This window comes from Anarrhichthys ocellatus, unplaced genomic scaffold (assembly GCF_004355925.1).
Source record: "Anarrhichthys ocellatus isolate YVR2014 unplaced genomic scaffold, GSC_Weel_1.0 scaffold30, whole genome shotgun sequence".
Lineage (NCBI taxonomy): Eukaryota > Metazoa > Chordata > Actinopteri > Perciformes > Anarhichadidae > Anarrhichthys > Anarrhichthys ocellatus.
Window position 1 is genome coordinate 5,028,683 of NW_022280060.1, and position 12,689 is coordinate 5,041,371.

At 43.9% G+C, this 12,689-nt stretch overlaps 2 protein-coding genes across 2 annotated transcripts in view; one reads left to right on the plus strand and one right to left on the minus strand.

The window, feature by feature from the left end:
• oaz1a (ornithine decarboxylase antizyme 1a) overlaps positions 1–3,925 on the plus strand; it is a 5,107-nt gene extending 1,182 nt beyond the window's left edge. Inside the window, 5 exon segments of the mRNA XM_031864155.1 lie at positions 1,765–1,831; positions 1,833–1,919; positions 2,158–2,333; positions 2,642–2,727; positions 3,287–3,925. Coding sequence (XP_031720015.1) covers positions 1,765–1,831; positions 1,833–1,919; positions 2,158–2,333; positions 2,642–2,727; positions 3,287–3,423 — 553 coding nt within the window. The 3' untranslated portion in view covers positions 3,424–3,925.
• Positions 3,926–4,656: 731 nt separating this feature from the next.
• LOC116392572 (inactive tyrosine-protein kinase PEAK1) lies at positions 4,657–8,174 on the minus strand. Its single transcript, XM_031864154.1, has 4 exons — positions 7,986–8,174; positions 7,618–7,766; positions 6,635–7,179; positions 4,657–6,292 (listed from the first exon to the last, which is right to left on the minus strand). Exons 1-4 carry the CDS (start codon positions 8,048–8,050, stop codon positions 5,192–5,194), a joined length of 1,860 nt encoding a protein of 619 aa, XP_031720014.1. The 5' UTR covers positions 8,051–8,174; the 3' UTR covers positions 4,657–5,191.
• Positions 8,175–12,689: the final 4,515 nt, after the last annotated feature.

Here is a 12,689-nt window from a genome sequence, read left to right on the forward strand (position 1 = left end):
TTAAGTATTACGCCAAACTGTTTTACCACCCTCATCTCAAAGAAGACGAACAGGAGCTGTAAGTGGATGTTTTAAATAGGTCCCCTGCTCTGTAAGCTATGGCTTAAAGAGAGAAAACTGTATTAAATTATCAGGACATATTCTACACCATCAGTGGGGGTGTTATGGGCAATTGTAAGCCCAGTGATGACATATTGTACACAGAAGCTTTCTTATTCAATAGATATACTTGTTTTTTAGGCTGTGTACCTCGGGCATTTATGGCAACAACAGCATAGATGCTGTTATTTAAAACCCCAATGATGGTGTAGAATATGTCCTGATAATTTAATACAGTTTTCTCTCTTTAAGCCATAGCTTACAGAGCAGGGGACCTATTTAAAACATCCACTTACAGCTCCTGTTCGTCTTCTTTGAGATGAGGGTGGTAAAACAGTTTGGCGTAATACTTAAGTAATGATGTCGCTCTTAGGTGAGGGGTTATTTACATGATATTCATGCACGACAAAGGTGCTCTTATGCAAGCAGAAGCTTGAGAGACTCACCGGTCATGTGACCAAAGCCGCTGTCTTTGCCAAGACAACCGGGGACGTGAGTGTGTGTTGCTTTCTAATGGAAGTATGGGGATTTTTTTAAAGAATGCCGTTGCGTGAGAGCCTTCTGCTGCGTGTTGGTCTTCATGCACAGGCAGAGGGGGCATTGAAGGTGTTCTGTAAAGATGCTAATTGGCTGATTTGCATAATCCGATAATGGGATTTGGGGGAGTATTTGTGTTACGTTGCCTCGCAAAATCTTGCAATAGGTTTGGGCATTGCACATTGACCTGGTTAGCCCGAGTTATGGGAGGGCCAATGGTTCTCGTTTGTTTTTTCACACATCTGCTCCGCATATAGCACAGCAGTGGCATTTGCGTAAGAGGGCATCTGTGAGTGTCTGAGAGCGTTTGTCACGCTGTTTCAGCGATGCTGCTGCTAAAGGGTTGTGTTCCGGATGTCGGCCCACGGTACCTGCAACGGTGTTAATGCAGCCACACACACACACGGGCACCTGCGCTTGTAAACCAAGCGAATGCTACAGAGCACTTTGACCCGGCCTCTGGGGGAAAAAAAAAAATGGCTGATCTCACTTGTTGTAAACTGGAACGGCATAGTTAGTGCATCAGCACTAAAGTAGGCTAATGGTTAGACAAACACAGGCTGATCCTCTGGCAGTCCTCCTCAGTCACGTGACGAGCTTAGTTACCCCACAGAAACCCAAGGCACTCAAATCGGTTTTTAGGAGGTCCGTCGTCACTGTTCTCACGTGAACGATGAATGTCTCCACGGGGTGATGTGATCGTTAAGTTATTGGCCTTAAAGGGGTTGTACTGAATATTTGCCTTATACGCTGACAAAGTCAAATGTTAATGTATCATCATCAGTGATGTTTATCATAAACCCTTCCTGTCTGTTCATTTAATGTGCACAAGTCAACACATCATACAAACGTCTGAGCCAGTGCTAGGTAGACCAAAAAAGTTAATTTTCACCACCACTCTGTGCCTAAGAAGAGGACAGTTATTGATTAAACGATTCCCACCAGCCTCGTATTGTTGTTTCTCAAGACTCACTAATATTTAGCAACTATTTTACGGTTATTTCAGAGATGACTCACCCAACGGTGTAATGTGTGCTGAGCTCTCTGTTTATATTGGGAGTTTGGTTTGTGTTAAGCAGCAGAACTTATGATGGCTCCTTCCGTGTGTGTGTTCCTTTCGCACTCCAGTATGTCCAGTCCCAGGAGGGGCTCCCGCTGTTGCAGTAACCCGTGTCTGGGGCCTCTGTGGTGCTCCTGATGCCCCTCACCCACCCCTGAAGATCCCAGGTGGGCGAGGGAATGACCAGCGGGATCGCAATCTTTCAGCTAAGCTATTCTATTCTGTAAGTGAAACCACTTTATAAAGGTTTTTTACAGCAGTATGACTTTTTTTAAATTCTGATTGTAAGAGTAGATGCCTAATTTCCATCATAATGATCAGAATTGGCACATTCTACTCGTCATACTCGACGATACTGCTGATTTAAGACGTGTTTGATAATGAGATTACTTGGCGTTATTCAAGATGTCATCTGAAATGAATGCATTCCCCGTGTCCCCCTTCTCCTCTCTGTCCTCCAGGATACTCAGTTGCTGGTTCTTGAGGAGCCCCCCCCCGCCAACGGCAGAGTGCGCTTCTTGCTCTTCGAGCCCCGTCGCTCTGAGGGCAAGCACTGCGTCTGGAGGGCCGCGCTGAAAGGAGGGAACCTCTACGTCGAAATCCCTCCCGGAGCTTTGCCCGAGGGCAGCAAAGACAGGTCAGTCGGCAAAAAAAAAGAAAAATCTCTCGGTCCAATATTTTTTATAAGATAAATATTTATTTTTATAATATTTCCTCAAACGAATGAATTCAAAGATTTTGTCAAAAGCCAAAGTAAAAACAGACCCTCGTGTTTTCTTAATTTGTGCGTTAGATGAGCTGTTGTATCAAAATAAAACCTGTATGTAAATAAAAACATCACTAATAAGTGCTTCGACCATTATGAGTCCATATTTTTCCACTGAAATTCATTAACATCCCTCCTGTGATTCATTAACATGTTTTGTTTGCTGTGTTTCTCTCCAGTTTTGCTCTTCTGCTGGAGTTTGCAGAAGAGCAGCTGCAGGTCGGTCACGTGTTCATCTGTTTTCACAAGAACCGCGACGACAGAGGTGAGACATTTATTTGTCTGGGCTTTTAAACTGTGACTCGTGCTATTTGAGTTTAATTTAGTGTCACCAGTTTTCTAATACAGGCTTAGAAAATTGTTCCTTGGGAATTATTTCATTATGACCTGAGCATAAACATAAAGTGGCAGCTTTAGAACAGATACGACTCAAATGTACATTGAACAGTGAAAGAAAAGGCATTTAAATAAAACAAAAACCCTATTCTTTTCATAAAATGCGCTTGGACAGAAGTTATACAGGAGTGCCATGGGACTTTCAAAATAAAGGCGTATTTTAAAGATATGTATCATGTTTATAATACTTCAATGGATTTATAAATGACTGGTGTTTCAGATAGTTTTTTTCTGAGTCTATGACCTGTTAAACTTAAATGCTGTAGTTTTTTACATATTTGTCAACATACTCTAAGCTGTATTATACTACATATGTAAACTACATCTAAGTTACTTTGCGAGACTGTCCGCTCTGCCCGGGTTAGGGTTATTCGCTCAGAAATCCAGGCTTAGAGACTGACCCCGGTTTCCGTCTTGTCTCTCCTCAGCCTCCCTGCTGCGCACATTCAGTTTCCTGGGCTTTGAGATTGTGAGACCGGGTCATCCCCTCGTCCCCTCCCGCCCCGACGCTTTCTTCATGGCTTACAGCATCGAGCGAGACTCCTCCTCCTCCGACGACGATTAAATGACGCTGAGCAGTTACAGAAGTTGCTCTCATTTCAATCCACACCCACCCAGCTTTATGATTTCTCTGTTTTGAGAAATTAATATATTATCCAAGTTCAGTATGGTCGAGGTTTCCCCCGTTTTGTTTGTTTTTCCCTTTAGCTACCATGTGCTGTGTTTCTATGGTATTTGCACTAGGGTAAAATGTTAATCTACCAGGAATATAGAGCAAGCGCCCACATAATATCTGGGCATCGTGTCCTCGCCACTGTATTACTCTTCATAATGTGTAGTGCTGACCTCCCATGAACACCCCACGACGATCATCTCCACACTGTAATATTTATGATAAATTCTAATTCATCTTACTCGTGTAAGTCGATCTATTTTCATAGTATCAGTTGATCCTCCTGTTAATCTTTTTTTATTTTTCAATGTGTGCATGATTTTCATTTGTTGTTTGATTCACTTGATAGAAATCTGCATGTGGTAACTACTAAATAAAAGTGCACCTAAGTGAATGCTGTCTGTGGTGTTGTGTAATCAGTAACGAGGTAAGTTCTTAATGTGCTTTGAAGGAACTAGGCCATTCGATGTGTTGTCCGGTCGCGTATAAATGGAAGAAGAGTCCACGCGTGAAGTAGCCTGCTGTCACATTGTGTTCCTCAGACTGCAGTCATGGTGTTCAGACTCATCTGTACAGAAGAGTAGTTGTTTACCAGAGGGTTTAAATAACTCTGTACAATACGGTGTGTGAGGGTGCTCTGATAATATTCACAATGAAAAACAGAAAAGCTCGTTATATAATAAATAGTCCTGCATGGAAAGGGATGTTGAGGCCTCTTCCGCTGTGGTGGTGATGATGATGTATCCTCCATTACAAAGAGACGTGTGAATGAGTTTAATTGGTGCAGCTGCAAGGTGAAAGATATGAGAAGTTGAGTAATGGCCTTTGGTGAATTCATGGGAGCCCTGCAGTGGGCTGCGTGTCATTTCAACGTTTCCTTGTGTAATAGCGCCTCCGCGTGAGTGAAACTAATGACACGTGAACCTGTTTTTTTATTTCATAACCAGACTCTGTGACTTCCGTGTTTTACATAATGACCTATCGGGAGCATCCTAAACTATAGGAGGAGCTGTGCATGACAGGTTCAAGAAGATGAAACTAGGTCAATATCTGCATTCTGAAGCCACGCCCATCGTCTTATTATATCTGCGAATCCGAAGAATAAAACACTTTATACTTGACAGAGCTTGGAGAACTTAGTTTGGTTCCTACGGATCTATTGGCGGTTATTTATTTAAAGTTAAAAAAGACGAGAATCACAACAGCGCCTTACTTCCCCACCGCTGCACACCTGTCCCATCTGCTGTGTGAAGTGGGCATAATTGTCTATTTAGTTGGAGAAATGGAATGGCTCGATTCTTATGTTGGGAAAGAGGTTTCCAGATGCTGCTGCTTGGTCTGAAAAGCTCTTCCTTTGGTGCATACTGAGACCTGTATGCTGTATTCATCTTCATGATTTATTCAGAAAAATGGAGTCGCTGTTCATGTACAATTCCATCACTTATTGTAAAAAGCTGATTGAGAAAATACCCTTTTCGGGACCATAATGATTATGCAGCATTTTGTTGGATCAATATTTAATTGAGGAGCAGTGTATGAAAGTCCTAATTGTTGAAAAAGAAATGATAGTCTCATCAAATTCACATTCTTTGTGTATTTTTTTGTGCATAATACAGTATGACAGTTTACAACTTGCTATGTTGGACTGCAACTTTTAATTTCAACATGGACTGTCCAGATTCAGAGTCCGCCATAGCTGACTAGTCATGCTCAAAACTGTCTCAGGGTCTGTAAACGACAGGTATTGCAGGCACATGAAGTCCTCCCAATCCATAGCAGACTGATCCTGGATCAGCCCCCTCTCTGCCAACTTCATCACCAGCAGGGCTCGCTTGACCGTCAGCCAGTTGTGCACCGTGGTGGCCATAGAGCCTCTGTGATTGAAGAGGGGGACACGGGGCCCCCAGAGGAGCACCTGAAGCATGGCCGCCATGTCGGCCATCTGTGGCCCGCTGCGCTCACTCTGCAGCCGAGATGCCAGATAAAGTAGCCCCCTTCGGTGTGAGGACATGGACAGGTTTGGTCCTGGGTCCAGAGGTGTCAGGCTGTCTTGTGAGTTGAGGAAGTATTGAATTAAGGCTCCTATCTGGGATTTGATGTAGGTGAGGCGGTTAGGTACAGACGGAGCAGACGATAGCGGGGTTAACACCACACGAGGGGAACCGTGTGTCCTCCATAACGTCTGGATCTTTCCCCACTCCATTTCCTCTTTCCTTCTGCTGGTCTTGTGCTCTCTTTTTGTTTCCGGGGTGTCATGTTCTAGCTTGTTTTCTCCCTCTTCATTCTCCCCTCCAGGCCACACTAAAAGGATCCCCCGAGGCCTGAGCTCAGCTGCAGTGGCGCTGACGTTGTACAGATGTTGTGAGCCCGTTATTATCTGCAGCAACAGGGCACAAACGCGTCTGTCGTAATCGAAACAATCTGTGTTCTGCAGCGAGCTGCTCTCCTGAACAAAGTCCTCTAGGGTGGCACGAGGCAGGTCTCTCTCAACGCTCACCGAGAGCCCTTTCTGGAGGAAAGACTGAACTGAGGTCAGATTACTGCTCACATGAGCTGCGGCACTCTCAGTGCTGCCTCCTCCTTGGGGTTTAGCAGCAGTGCAGTCTGACTGAAAATGAGAGGGACCTTGAGCTTGTGAAATGCTGGAATCGTTCCTCAGGGTGCTGCTTCCTTGGAAATGAGCGATAACATCTTGCACGTTGACATGCGGTGGCTGGTGTTTGGTGTGAGCTGAGGAAGCTCCATCATTCTGTTTGTGTACCTGCACAGAAACACATTAATTAAGAAACACATGCACTGCAGCAGTGCTTAGTGTTGAATGTGGGGGGAAAAAACAAGATATCTAATTCCTGTTGCAGTTGTGACACCTGATGACAGTTTAGAGGAAGTGCTTCTGGTACCGCAAGTCAGCCTGACAGTTGCCAGTCCCGATAAAGATCAAGTTTTCATTGTGTGCAATGTGCATAGCGGACCACTTTGTATTGCCCGCAAGGGCTGCAAGTGACTATAGTGCACAACAACAGAACATTTTAACATCGATGCATTATCACACAGAACACACTGTATACCAGGTGGAGTGATTAAAAAAAGCTCTAAACATTACCCGTAAACCAAGCATCCTCCCTGGGAGCTTGGGGCTGTGCAGGCTGTAGCAAACCGTGTCTCCGATCTGCTTTGGCTCGCTGCCCTGACACAGCAGGAAATCCTGAGGCAGGCATGAGGTGACGTCCCTCTCCGCGGCCTCTCCCTGCAGCAGGATCCCAGCCTCCACGCTCTGTGCCGTGCTCCTCAGAAAGAGGAGATGTCGATGCTGAATCCCCTGAGAGACGACTCTCTGGTCGTCAAATCCGCTGAAGAGGTAGGGCAGGTGTTCGTCCGGGGTGTCAAAGGACAGCTGGGAGAAGGACAGTAAGGGGACAGGACTCCCACTGACTGCTTTAAACTCTTCCATCTCCCCGAGGAAATATGTATTGGGTATGGGTGCCAGCATGTACAGGGGGTTGTCAAAGTTTTGAGGGCATCTTTGCAGTGGAGACAGAGGGGAAAGTTGAGGCGCATTGTTGCCGGGGAGGGAGAGGGTGCGAGCTAACCTCTTCTTTGGAACGGGCGGCGGGGTGCCATCGGAGAAAAATCTCACCTGGTGCCGATCTGAGCAACACAGTGAGAGAGATTTAGGTCAGACTTGAAGAAGGAGCAAGAGCAGAGACCATGCAACAGTTTGGGGAGTCTGCATCCACAACGGAGTTACACCTCAGAAGGCAGTTTTGTCTGGATGAACACTCTGTAAATCATTGTAATCTGCCTGAATATCACATACATGTTCCAGAAAGTAAGAGTTTCAGATGGTCACTTCCTATCTTTCAGTTCGCATGAGAAAGACGAACTGAAAAGACTGAACCACGCATTATAGTAAGACGTGTCTTTTCCCCTCACACTACGTTTGTCACCTCTCCAGAATTGGGGAAGCACACAACAGTAAATGATGCAGTACATGACATTTGATCGTATTTGTTTTTACAGTGACATTTAGAGCTTGCGAGCAGTTTGCCCTTTGCATAACCTCACTTCGTTGTTCTGTAATCCTACCGTAGCGCTGGTGTATGGGGCACTGGGCCGCATGACAATCCATGGCTTCGGGGAAGACGTCGTCGCATGCGTAGGTTTGATGCTGGAGTCCAACAAGGCTGAGCATCACACAGTCAGACTCCACGCTGGAGCATCTGGAGGAAAGACGCCTGTGTACAAAGATGCACAAAATAACAAAAAACATCTGAAGTGCATGCACTGCAGGATTCTTGACATTACCAAATAGATTATATTTACATGAAATCTACTTTCATAATTATGTAGGATCTTTTTAATATGTGATTATGGATTAATATCCCAATCAGAGAAATTGCAGAATAATCACAAACTTCTAATCAGATCTATATGAGACAGTTTGTCGGTCTTACCTGTGCTGTTTGACCGGCAGCACTGGTGGCTGTTCCTCCGCTCTGCTGCCAGGACCAGACGCCATCAGGAATCTACAAAGTTACAGCACCTAACCTGCTCCTGCACCTCTCTCACAGTTCACTGCTGTCACACTGTGTGTGGAGCTCACAGGTGGCTAACTCAGTGCCTCTCTGAAGTACTTCCCGTTTGTCTCAGTTACTCCCTCGGTCGCTTTTTCTCTCTCTGCGTCTCTCTCTCTCTCTTGCGTCTGTGTGTAGTTGCATGTTTCAAAGTTGTTTTCGCTGCTCTCGTTATCTTTTGCATTCATCGTTTTCAGTCTGAGCTTGAGGTTGGGACCGGAAAAGGGGTGTCTGTTCTGAGGGAAATAAACTGCTCTCTAAGCTAACCTCAACTTGACAAAGCCCCTTCTATTTGCACTCTAGTTTCCTTCTTTTTCTCAGTGGATCTACATTGGCAATGTGTAGCCACAGCATGAACTTCTCTCTTTTGGATGATGCAGTTTGAGCCCTTATACATGCAATGCCCTCTTCGGGGCTTGGTGCTGGCACGGAGGAGTGTTTGCTTTCACTGACTTTAAAAGAAAGGTTAAATATTTACGCAGATAAAGACCGAGATGATTTAACATGTCAATATCTTGTTCAACTGGGGGATTGTGGACACATTTATAATAACTTGCTTTAAAATAATAAAAAACGCTTCATCGATCTCTGCCAAGGCAACTCTTTTACTGAGAGGTCAGAGGTCAGTATTGCTGACTAGAATGTAAGAATTGCTATAATAATCCATGACTTAGGTGATTGCTTACCACCTAAGTAATTGAATGATTCGACTCCAAATGTAATTAAGAAGACATTATCATCAACATTATGATATTTAAAATTTTGCAGCACGGCGATCACAAATAAACAACAATATCATATGTGTGTAAATACAGCCTCTGAAGCATCTTGAATTCATAATCAACAAAGAAATCTCATAACATGATGCGACAGTGAGAGAAAACCCACATGAGAAAACAACTGATAATGCACCAGTTTTGGATATACTGATAGGTTTAATGACAACAAATGTGTCTATGATATAATATTATTTTTATGTGCAGTACTTATTTGTGCTGTCGTGCTACCTAGAGTCTACTCTTGAGGGGAAGTGTAAGCTGCTGAAGTACTCCCATCCCAGAATGACTCAGTCACTGTCTCATTGTAAAACATGATGACAATGTGTTATCATCTTGTGAGTGACAGTGGTGGCAAGCGCATTACCACATCAAAAACAGCCTTATAAGGTTAAACAATAAGAACAATCTGCATGTGGTTATGAATCAGAGCTTCAGTGTCAAATGCATCTTGTGCAATGAATACAAACGTCTGCTGCAGCAAAGGTCCATGAATCTGATTCATTTAAAATGGATGTTAAACACTAGATGCATATATATTTTACAGGGGAGGACATACAGACATTTACTATACTATATTGCTTTCAATATAACAGGACAGAGAGACTTTATTTTCCTAAAAGGTGGCGTGACAGAAAAGGTTAGGGAGCCACTGGCAGAGGAGGTAATTATCTATATACAGTGCATCAATTAGTCATCATAAATATACACTCAGTTGCCAGTCCTTTCTGTAATAAATCCTACCATCATGAAAGTTATCATTTTCAGTAATTTGTATTTTGTTCACTCCATTTATATCTTTGCCTAAGAGTCCCTGAAGGTGAATTGCATTGAGAAACACTTCTCAGAGTAACACTAAACAATAAAATAAAGTATGGTAAGTTAGAGAGAAGCTACTTGCTTTATTTTAATGGCTTTAAACTGACACAGCATGTTGCTGTGTGTTCCAAAATGGCAAACATTATGCTTTCTAACATCAACTGTAGTTATTGCGTTGACTATTTGAGTTAAAGGAGCAATGTGAAGGATTTGGTGGCCTCTAGTGGTGAAGTTGCAGATTGCATTAAACTGAAAACCCCTCCGCTCACCCTTCCCTTTACAAATTAACTAAGAATAATGTAAAAAAGTGTGTGGTTTGTCCATTCTGGGCTACTGTAGAAACATGGCGGTGCAACACGGCGGACTCTGTGAAGATATAAATGGCTCATTCTGAGGTAACGAAAACACAACGATTCTTAGTTTCAGGCCTATTTACGCTTGTGAAAATATATTTCTGCCAATAAATCCCCATAAATCGTACACACTGTAATTGTAATTTATCAGTTGTTCTGCTCTGTTATTGTTCTGCATTAAATATAACATGAAATATCCAGAAGAAGATGTCGCTTGGTCAGGGGTCGTCAGTTTATTTAATGATAGAAAAGAGGTCCCTTAAAGAAAAAGGTTGGGAACCACTGTGTCAGTGAATAAAATGACAGCGGAAAGCCTTATTTGGCTTGAAGCATGAATGTAAAATGTCATGCACATAAACAAACAACACGGCGAGTGATTAGAATTTCAGATCGCCTTATACCATCTATTCTTGTGTTCAGGGACTCATTCTTGTGTTTTCATCGCCCGCCACTTCGAGCAGAAGCACTCTGCATCACAATGATATTTACACGCTACATTGCCGTGTGTGGGAGTGTTGAAGACGCGGGAATATGAGGATGCATCACTCGACCATCATTAAGGGCCTCTCCACCGAAGCTCTTCATATGCTAAGGAGAAAGAACGCCTCGGTTTCTCGGCCTGAGGGACGAAAATGGCAAACATTCATGCGAGTCCGCAGTTCTGGCTAACTGTGGAAGCTATACAGACGTTTTCGACCAGGGGGCTGAATACAGCTTGAAAGTGAGTGACATTTAAAATCCTGAAAGCGTTGGAGGAATTCATTAACCTTAAACACTATAAATATTCACTCTCTGACCGTTATCTTAAAGGTGACCTTCCATGCTCCTTAACAGTTTGAGTTCTTTGCCAAAAAAATGAACGGCTTGAGGAGAAACGGGAACTTTGAAGTAAAATAAGAACAAGAAAAACTCAAAATATAATACACACAATATTGCAGTGGTCTGTTTATGTTGGTTTATTGTTTTTTTTTCAAGTGACAACTGGTACATGAGTTTTCATAGCTACTGACAAGACAAAAACTGTGTATTTCATAAGGAAATTATTTGCAATTTGCATGTTTTTGCATGAATAGATGCTCTGGATTTCAATCCTATCGGCGGGAGGTGAAGTGTTTCTTTATAGCCTCGTAGAAGCGACGTTTGTGCTTGCTATCTGGGTTTCTCGGCATAGAAGCGGATGAAACTGTAGCGCCGATGGGGGAGGTAGGAGAAGCTTTAATCTCTCCTTTTACTGATGTTTCTTTATTCTGTGAATCAGTTAAGTCTTTAGCCACCCTCCTCTTGTCTTTCAGACAGCATGCAGTCTCCTCGTCCTTGATCGAGCGCCGCAGCCCAGCTTGGCAGAGAAGTGCCTCCTCGCTCGCCATCTGTGGGCTCTGGCTCAAGGTGATGAAGCCGTACGGTGTGGTGACTTTGGTCAGGTGTGGCAGGGAGAGGGCGGCTCTGCTGCCAGGGTCCAGGCAGTGCTGGGCCTCGGCGTAGGAGCAGGGATAGGACAGCTCCCTCTGAAGGAGAGACCTCCTCTTGGTGAAGGGGTGTGAGACACTCCGCTCAGCCCTGCGGTCTGCCGCAACCACAAAGAGGCCCGGGGATGAGGTGGATGAAGGAGATGACTCCGGCTCAGTCCCAGAACTCCCTAAGCCTTCTTCTGAATCTGCATCCTCCTCCTCTGTGTCCTTGTCCAGTGATCTTGAGCTGGTCTGCACAGATAGACTTGGTATGGTGAACTGTGGGATGCTTTCCGGTGTCAAGATATTTGGATAAATGCTTTCTCGGCTCGTCTGGAAGTCCGATCCTAGAGAGCACCCGATGGACCTCGCGCTGCTGGTAGCCCACAAGAGTGCACGGACTCCCGCGCTGCTGTTTCTCCTTGCTGTGGAGAAATCATCTGAAGCTTCGGTTCCACTGCAAATAGGTCCAATGCTGAACGTCCGTGTGACTGCTTCCCTGGCCATCACTGAATGTCTTCCCCACTGTCTTTGCACACGGGCCTGGTTGTAGATTAGCAGGAGGACGGACGACGGGCAGCTTTTATACAGCTCTGCTTCCCCCATTTTTGTCCACTTGCATCAACAAATGCGTAAATGTGACGAAGGCTGGTTACCAATTATGGATTTTCAAGTATGGAAGCCCAATGATGGGCCTCTCTCTTCAACCTCTTCATATGCTAAGCAGACGGAGACGCAGCATCTCCCGGCCTCTCAAAACATCAGCCATGTTGCTAATTTTATTTCCATTAGCGATGAATCTGCTGGTTATTTTTTTTAATTCATCAATTAATTGTTTGGTCTACAAAATGTCAGATAACTGTGAATAAAGCCTATCACACTTTTTTTGTTTTTTTGTTTTGTCTGTCTAACAGTCTGAAGATTCGTTTACCTTCACAAAGAGAAAAACAGCAAATCTGCTCAATTGAGAGGCTGGAACTAGGAAATATTTGGCATTTTTGTTAAAATAATTGGTTAAACCTAAATTTAGAATAGTTATAATTGTTCTGATACTCATCACTATGTATAAATCTGCAGTAAATATAGAGCTTTAGCCTGCAACCAAATGCTATTTAGGCTATACCAAATATAGGCTATTGTTGTCTGCTCATCAACCTGCTGATTATGTACACTACTAGAGCCAATTCC

Bases quoted from the DNA above. Each gene is read 5' to 3' on its own strand.
- LOC116392572 (XM_031864154.1), bottom strand. From the start codon at position 8,050: ATGGCGTCTGGTCCTGGCAGCAGAGCGGAGGAACAGCCACCAGTGCTG. The intron at 7,180-7,617 runs GTAGGATTACAG...TGTGTTGCTCAG, and splicing joins CCCCATACACCAGCGCTACG to ATCGGCACCAGGTGAGATTT. The intron at 6,293-6,634 runs GTAATGTTTAGA...GTTTCTGTGCAG, and splicing joins GGAGGATGCTTGGTTTACGG to GTACACAAACAGAATGATGG.